Raw genomic sequence first — 8868 nt, forward strand, 5'->3', positions numbered from 1 at the left:
TTGTTGGTGCAAAGAAAAATATAAAAGGAGAAATCCTGGATGCCAAGATCCAAGGCTGGGGCAAGTACTCTGCAATGAGAGAACCCCAGCAGAGATTTAAACGTAATAAAATCTGCAATAAAGTAAACCATGGAAATATGGGCTTAGGCCTTTAAAATATGTCCTTGCGAGTTCCAAAACTTCCCTCTAACCCCACACATCTGGTAAGTTTAAAATGGTTTACTTACAAACTCTCCAAAGGCAGTATTCATGTGCTGTTCCATACCATACATTCAGAAAAGTTGCACAGGCAGTAAAACGTAGTTTAGTTCCAAAATGGCAAAGTTTGTAGATTATTGGTATGGAACACAATAATGACTTGTGAAAGCAATTCACCTAAGCCATTCACTGGGGATTCCTGCCATGTCCCCAAATACCCCTTCACTTTCAGCTATCCTACCCACTCACAGGAAACATCCAGGCTGGAGAAGAGTCCTACTAGGCTTCTCTTGGTCTTTATAGAAGTATTATTTTGCCAATGTTTTGAATTTTTAAAAAATCTGGTGGACCAATATGGCAGCAAATATTCCATAAATCAGGAGTGGAAAATCTCCAGCCTGGGGAACAAATGTGGCCCTCAAAGCCCTATTATCTGGCCCTTGGAATTTCCCCCAGGCTACCCCCCTCTCCAGCCACACCCTTTACTTGCCTGGCTTTGAGCCATTGAATGAATTTTGCCAGGCTGGAATGTGTCCCTGAACTCTGATCATGCCTCTTGCTTCCTGGATGGAGGACAGAGAGAGTTGTGCACCTAATGCACAAAGGTACCATTTGCTTTAATTGCTCTGCCCAGTTTTGCCCCTGGCTCTGTAATGTGGCCCCTGGAAGGTTGCCCAGAAGGGAATGTGGCTCTTGGGCTGGAAAAGAATCCCCACTTTTGACATTGTTCAAAAGAGGAGATCCATCCACCTACAGTCTAATGTGATCTAGACTGCTTTGTCACCTCCTCATTGGGTTGTCTGCCTCATTCAAGGGGTAAATAAATCAGTGGAAAGGAATTGAAAGTGGTATACACAGAGATGTGAGAGCCAGATTAAATGCCCTCCAATAATTTGCCATTGTAAATCATGAATGGTGGAGGTAGAGTAACCCCTCTATCTTTATACTGGAACTGGGAGCCATCAGAGGAAACTAGAGGGACAGTGTTGCTGGACTACAGCTCCCATCATCCCTGACTATTGGGTGAGATAGCTAGGGATGATGGGAGTTGTAGTCCATCCCAGCAACATCTGGGGAACCAGGGTTGACTAGCTCGACATATCTGTGCCCTTAAGTACAGGGTTGTTAAAACACAAACCACCAGTTTGGGCCTTCCAGTCCAGACTAGGAGCTTAGCATGGTAGTAGAAGGCTTTAACTCCCTGCCCTTGGCTATGGTCTTGATCTCTTTCAGGCTCCCTGCTGTGGCTGCAGAATGCATAGGAAAGAAAAACACACACACATCTCTCTCACTTACTTCAGTGGAATTCCCTGCCTTCCCCTTGTCTCCACCCACTGCTGTGCGGATGGAGAATGTAGAGCTCCTGATTTGGATTGGGGCCATAGCAGAGCACAGGTATGTAGCTAATGTATGACCCAGTTTGACCCCAATTAGCAGATTGTTAATCCAGAGTAGATGCTAGGAAGCGTTCCCAACAGTGCAGCTGTCAAAATTATATCATTAAATAATCTTAATATTATTGATTAGCCCATTCGAGAGGCCCTCATCGTACTCTAGGTGCCCCCACCCCAGAAGTAGTTAAGAAGGTCCTTCCTTGGTAACTTCTTCTGCAAAAGCAGCCTCTAGAGGAGGCTGATCACTGCTATCATTGGCTAATCACTGTTGATGGAGACCTATCCCTCTTGAGATCGCTCAATTCTTTTCGAAAACCATCTCAGCTAGTAACCATCAAGCGACAGTGCCAAAGCTATGGAATAATCTCCCTGGAGACCTTCGCCTGCTTCTATTTTCGTGCCAACTTAAAACACGGAAGGTCACCTCCTGACTGCCTGAATTTTGCGGGAGGGATTGACGTGCATGCTGGAAATGTAGGTCTGCATAATTCAAGTGGGTTTAAGCACTCTGTCACCTTGGTGGAACAAATCCACTTTCAAAAAAGAGAGAAAGAGAGAGAGAGGACTTTTTTGCAGTTAGGAAAGTGATGGGGAAAGTGTATTGCGAAGTGTGGGGAGAATGATCGACGGGAATTCATTTAACCACCACAAAAGCAAATAAGGATGAATGCTCATTGCTTTATCACCTCCCCACCAATGAATCAGAACCCATACCCAATAAAGACCAGATGTAAGCTACGCACTGCATAAGCTTAGCACAAGCAAATGGATATGAATGCTGATTCAATAGATCACCTGGAGGAGCCCTTATTTGAAAGAGATTTTAATATCTGTTAGCTGAATGAACTTTATGTTGTTTGCAAACTGCTGGCAAAAGCAGCTGTTGCAGACACAGTGCTTGCCTTGCCTTGTATCATCAAGGCTACCGATGCAGGAAATGCCAGTCTCTCTCAAGTCTTAAATCATTAAACAAGAGGTCAATATAATAGATATAGCATCTTTTATTACGGTGGGAAACCTGTGCCCCTCTGCATGCTGATATGTCTTATAGGGGTGGATGAATCTGTTGATTTTGGTTTTCTCAGCTTCTCCTTTTTCCAATCTCATGTTCAGTTCTACAGCAATTTGTGATTTATTGGGAAAATTCATACGCATTTTAGTGCAAATTCCCCCTAATAAGCACATATTTCTATGCAGTTTTTGACTAATATACAGAGTCTTGCAAGCATTTCCCCCTATTATAATGCATATTTGTATAAATTTTTAATTAATATATACATTTTTATGTACACTTCCCCCAATATATGTACATTTGTAAGCATTGGTTGGTTGGAGAACTGCATCACAAAATTCAGAGAAATGCGAATTTCAGAAGATAGCTGTGTTTCAGTTCTTGAACCAATACTGTACACCAAGTGTGAACTAGGGAGATTCTCATTAGATAGAGTATCATTAATTAGTTGATTTTGCTTCTGTATTAATGAGAATCTACCTATCTCCCCTTTGTCTATCACTGTAATGGTTAGTGCGTTAGATTTGGACATGGGGACAAGGGTTAAAATCCTTACTCAGCCAGCAAACTCCCTGGATGACCTTACTTCAGTCACTATGTCACAGCCTAGTGGAGCAAGGGTGGGGGGAAGAACTATTTTTTCCAGTTTTAGCTCTTTGGAGTAAAGGTGGCATAAATATTTAAATATGCTGTAAATCCAGGTGTATATCCAGCCTTCAGCCTCAGCCAGCATGGCCAGGGATGATGGGAACTAGGTAACAATTGTGAATTTTGACTGCTGTTTTGTGGGGGAGGAAATCTCTGCAGGAAGAAAACCAGCCCATCAAGGACAATGGGTTCTGCCCAGTTTTCTTCCCTCCCACATTACTTTTCTAACCTACAGGGCATCTGTGAAACAACAGATTCCATTGGATAGCTCAGTTGGTAGGGCATGAGACTGTTAATCTCAGGTTTGTGGGTTTGAGCCCCACGTTGAGCAAAAGATTCCTGAATTGCAGGGGGTTGGACTAGATGACCCTCGTGGTCCCTTCCAACTCTACAATTCTTTGAACGATGGTGTTGCAATTGGCACAGAGGGACCACCTGTGGTTTGCGAGAAGAACTTCCACCCACTTGGTGCGGGCAGAGAAGTCAAAATCCCAGAGACCCAGACTTAACCCCGAGAGCGCAAGGGGCTTTCATGGGGAAGCCGGAGGACATGGGGATTCCGAGTCTCTGGTTAACCAGCAGACCGGCAGACATCTGGGCCTGGCTCTGAGCCCAGTGCTTTCTTCTTTTTCTGGCCAAGGGACTACCATCGCCCCCTGCCCCCGGTGGCAGGAAAGAGACAAAGCGTTCTGCTGTGTGTGGCCATGTGTGATCAGCCCCCACACTCGGCAAAATAAAGAGGCCGCGTGCAGAATGGAATCCCCAGCGACGCGTCACTGGGAAACCCCAGATTGTTTCCTGTCTTCTTGGAAGCGGCCAGATGGTTCAATCTCTTGAGTTGGTGTGTGTGTGAGAGAGAGAGGGGGGGGAGACATCTGGGGGAAGCCACCCACCTCAAGGGGCTGACTCTGCCCAGGTCCCTTCTGAAACAGGAGGAGCAGGAACCCAAGCGTTCTGGCTCTTCTGTCCCCCCCCCCAATCAATGGAACATCGACGGCCCAAGCTTGCATCCTTTGCTGATACAGCTCTCTTCCTGTGCCTGCCGACAGCTGTGCTGCGAATACACAAGCGGTCCAGGGGGTGGGGAAATCTGTGGGTCTTTAGATGTTGCTGGACTCCATCAACCCACCACTGATGGCCATCCTGGCTGGGCCGAGGGGATCCCAAGACTAACAACATCCAGGTTCCTTATTGCAGCATCACTCCTTGCGTGTGTTAGTTGCCAGGTTGCCCCAAAAGCAGGACACTCAAACACAACAGCCCAATCTGTTCTTACGCCTTTGGCAACACTTTGCTGGATGGCAGGTGGCAGAGCCTGAAGCTTTTCACAACACAGTAACTCCTGAATACCTGCACACATCAAGCTGCTCGTTAAAGGTACAGCAGCAGCTTTTTCAACTTGCGATTGGAGCAGGAGGGAGGTAGAGGTGTTCTTAATGAAATAAATATACTAGGTTCACACCCAGGGTTGTATCCAATACTCAGAGGAGAGCCACTGAAATTAATGGGAATGATGATATTTGGTTCATTAACTTAACTGGGTGTAATCGGAGTAGAAATCAGCTTGTGGCAAACCCCAGACACTTACCGATTATAGCCAAAATGTACCCTCCCAATAATCTTTTTAAAAAGTATAGTGAGGGGGCACCAGGAAAGGCCAGCCTCCCCCCGACTACAGTGGTACCTTGGTTCTCGATCTTAATCCGATCCGGGAGTCCCTGAAACTGTTCGAAAACCAAGGCGCGGCTTCTGATTGGCTGCAGGAGTTTCCTGCACTCAAGCGGAAGCAGCGTTGGACGTACGGCTTCTGAAAAACATTCACAAACCGGAACACTTACTTCTGGGTTTGCAGTGTTTGGGAGCTGATTTGTTCGGGAGCCAAGCCGTTTGAGTACCAAGGTACCACAGTGCTTCTAATTTTAGCACTGAAAGCCATGAGTCAGAATGATGCAACTCATGTTGCATGATGTGGCTTGCGCAAAGAGGCTCCTTCTCTTACGCCGGACTGGGCTCCCCACGGGGCTGGTGCCACTTGAAATTGTGTACGGCAGGTAAACACACCTGTCTGGCAAATGCAGTTGCGTTCTGATCTGCTAGTTTCAGGAGCCCAAGCACAGATGCCCTGCTGCAGTAGGCCTGTTTGTTTATTTATGAAACAGTACCCTGTCATGGAGGGACGCGGGTGGCGCTGTGGGTTAAACCACAGAGCCTAGGACTTGCCAATCAGAAGATCGGCGGTTCGAATCCCCGCAACAGGGTGAGCTCCCTTTGCTCGGTCCCTGCTCCTGCCAACCTAGCAGTTCGAAAGCACGTCAAAGTGCAAGTAGATAAATAGGTACCGCTCCGGCGGGAAGGTAAACGGCATTTCCGTGTGCTGCTCTGGTTCGCCAGAAGCAGCTTAGTCATGCTGGCCACATGACCCTGAAGCTGTATGCCGGCTCCCTTGGCCAATAAAGCGAGATGAGTGCCGCAACCCATGACTGTACCTAACGGTCAGGGGTCCCTTTACCTTTACCTTTACCCTGGCATGGTGACATGTGAGAGCGTAGATCAGTCTCCTGATCTAACTATAAATGTGTCATTTTAGAGTAGTGATTTCCCAAAGTCAACCTGCTCCTTTGGGGACAAAGGGCTCTGGATCACCTCCACACTGTATGTTTCAAATACACAAGTCCCTCCCTCAAAGAATCATGGGAACAGTAGTTTCTGAAGGGTGCAGGGGATTTTAGCTCTCTGGGGAGTAAACAACAGATCCAATGATTCTTTTTTTGGGGGGGGTGGAGTCATGTGCTTTGAATGTATGGTGTGGATGTGACCCATAACAGACACGGCTGCAAAGGAGGGGGACGGCAGAGTGTCTGCATGTCAGTGAATCACCACCACTGCATGTCCCTTCAAAAGCGTGGAGAGGAAACAGATTGACAGGACCAGGCAATCGCTGTTTAGCGACCACCAGAGTGTGTGGCACCCTAGCTGAGTCACATAAAAACGTGACGGGTGGAAAGTAGACGGCACCTCTGAAGAACGCCATCACTTTTGTTTCCTAGCTCTTGTTACTTCGAACAGTGACTTCACCCTCCAGCAGAGTAGGCCTGTGACCTCAAATGCTCTTACCGGGGACTGGAACCTCTGAATAATCATTTCTTAGGGTTGCTGAGTCAGTTTCCCACGTCCCTTTATTTCCATGCCAAGGGGGGAACATGATACTCCCCCTTGCATCCCTAATTGCAAAATGTAACCATACCCTTAGCATGCCAAGAGGGCAACTCCAGCAGAGCACGGACATAAATACTGCACTGAGCTCAAGGCAGTATAGGTCTAAAGGAAAAGCCCGGTTCTCTTGGAGAATACCAAATCCATCTTTTAAGAAGGCTTGCCAGTGAGGATTGCTAATCTTTCCTTTCTGGCAGGGTTTCTGTGCTGGCGTTCCCTCCCTCCCTCTCCCTCTCTCTCTCTCTCTCTCTCTCTCTCTCTCTCTCTCTCTCTCAATGTTTATTTATGGATTTCTGGTGCAAGTATTGCAGGTAAGTAATAGTGCTGATACAAATATTTAGGTGCATCCAGTAGTCCCAACACGTCAGGAGCAAAAATAATAAGCTTGAAATAGCCACGCTCAGGACCACACATAGGGAAGGCAAAAATGTTTACGGTTGTGTTTCTAGTAGAAAAACAAGGTCTATCCCAGAGCTGGAGAAAAGCTTGTGCCATATTTAGCTTCTGTTTATTTGCGTTGACATAATCCCATGGACAGATGCCAGATTGCCAGATTACCATTGGTTTAGCTCTTCCTTTAGCAAGTTTTTACGGTGAAAGTCGGCTTCTGTGCTCTTTAACACCTGCAAAAGCAGGCAGAAATTCAACTAATGAAACTTTTTAGCCCATGCTAAGGAAAAGCGTCACCTGTTGAATTGCCTGCCTTGCAGCTGTTAATAAGAAGCCTTCTCTGGGAAAAAGCTGAAGCAATTCTTTTGCGTCTAAAGGGGACTGTTTACACCCCAAGAACAGTCAACAAACCGATTACACCATCCCCCAAAAACCAAGGCTTCTTTAGGAATCTGCCACTTACCTTTCTGTAGTCTCAGACCCATCTCCAGCCCTTGTGGGGCACCAGACCCTTTCCCTTCCTCCGCCACCTTCCTCTGCTGCTTCTGACACAACGCAGCCGTCTCACAAAGGAACTTTTGAGCTCATGAAGAGGAAGCAAAGCTTCAGTTTATACTAGCGAGAGGAAGTGGTTGCACAGCCCCTTTCAAGAGAACCACGCCTCCTTCCCACCTGTCTAGAAATAACACACTTTTTAAAAAGGGGAGCATGCAGTGCGGCCACAGAGCCAGAAATATTGTGGAGGGGAGGCTGAAGGCAAAAAAACCTTTAAGAGAGAATGCCGTGTTTTGCGAGGGAGGTTCTGAATTTTCACTTTGTTTTTATTCATTCTGGTTTCATATAATTTTATTTAGAATATATATATATATATATATATATGCACAATATTTCATTTTAATATTTGTTAAGTGGAACAATGCTTCCGATACAATACGATACAATAATCTTTATTGTCATTGTCCCATACAGAACAACGAAATTGAAAAAATCTACATCAGACATTCAAAAACCAATAAGCCTGCTATCCCAGCTATCACAGCCTGGTTAACCCCCCAAAAAACTCTGATACCCCATAATTAAATACAATATACTCCCATAGAGACTACCTTACACTGCGTTTAAAACCAAAATCGCATTTGGATAGAAACTGTTTCTCAGATGGCTAGTCATAGTCTTTATAACCCTGTACCTTCTTCCAGAAGGCAGAAACTGAAAGAGATCATTTCCGGGGTGCGCACTATCCTGCACTATCTCTGCAGCTTTCTTATGCCACCTGGAAGCATAGATTTGATCCAAGGCTGGTCCAGCACATTTGCCACTGGAGGGAAAATTATGCCACTGCCTCCAACATTGTTGGTTACCCCGCCACTGCCGTCCTCTCTCCCACCTACCTGCCACCTCCTGAGGAAAAAAAAAGGAGGCGAAAAAGGAGGTCTGGAGGCAGTGGCAGAGTCACTGTCATCATCACTGGAGGAGGAGGAGGAGGCGGAGTGGCAGCAGAGAAGTTGGCAGCAAAAGAGGAGGAGGAAAATGCAGGAGATGGCAAGTGGCATGCTCCTTGCAGGCCCAATCTGTTCCCCCTCCCAGCTGTCCCAAATTTGCCACCCAAGGCAGTAGCCTCACCAAGCCTCCTGGGCAAGTCTGCTCTGCTATCATCATCATCATCATCATCATCATCATCATCATCATTATTACAGTGGTACCTCAGGTTACATACACTTCAGGTTACATACGCTTCAAAATGTGTCATTTTAGAGCAGTGATTTCCCAAAGTCAAGCTGCTCCTTTGGGGACAAAGGGCACTGGGTCACCTCCACACTGTATACAAGTGGTACCTTGGGTTACATACGCTTCAGGTTACATACGCTTCAGGTTACAGACTCCGCTAACCCAGAAATAGTTTCAGGTTAAGTACGGACCTCCGGAACGAATTAAGTACTTAACCTGAGGTAAAAGGTAAAGGTAAAGGTACCCCTGCCCATCAGGGCCAGTCGTGACCAACTCTAGGGTTGC

The 8868-nt window shown here is 46.4% G+C and overlaps 1 protein-coding gene across 1 annotated transcript in view; it reads right to left on the reverse strand.

The window, feature by feature from the left end:
• The window catches only part of NFKBID (NFKB inhibitor delta), a gene marked incomplete at its 5' end in the record, with an annotated part of 31755 nt that extends 23244 nt beyond the window's left edge, over positions 1–8511 (reverse strand). Inside the window, 3 exons of the mRNA XM_083625852.1 lie at positions 7319–7438; positions 8247–8256; positions 8479–8511. Coding sequence (XP_083481978.1) covers positions 7319–7438; positions 8247–8256; positions 8479–8511 — 163 coding nt within the window. The remainder of the gene's footprint in view (positions 1–7318; positions 7439–8246; positions 8257–8478) is intronic.
• Between the last annotated feature and the right edge of the window lie 357 nt (positions 8512–8868).

Source organism: Podarcis filfolensis, assembly GCF_964270895.1.
Source record: "Podarcis filfolensis genome assembly, chromosome: 8".
NCBI lineage: Eukaryota > Metazoa > Chordata > Lepidosauria > Squamata > Lacertidae > Podarcis > Podarcis filfolensis.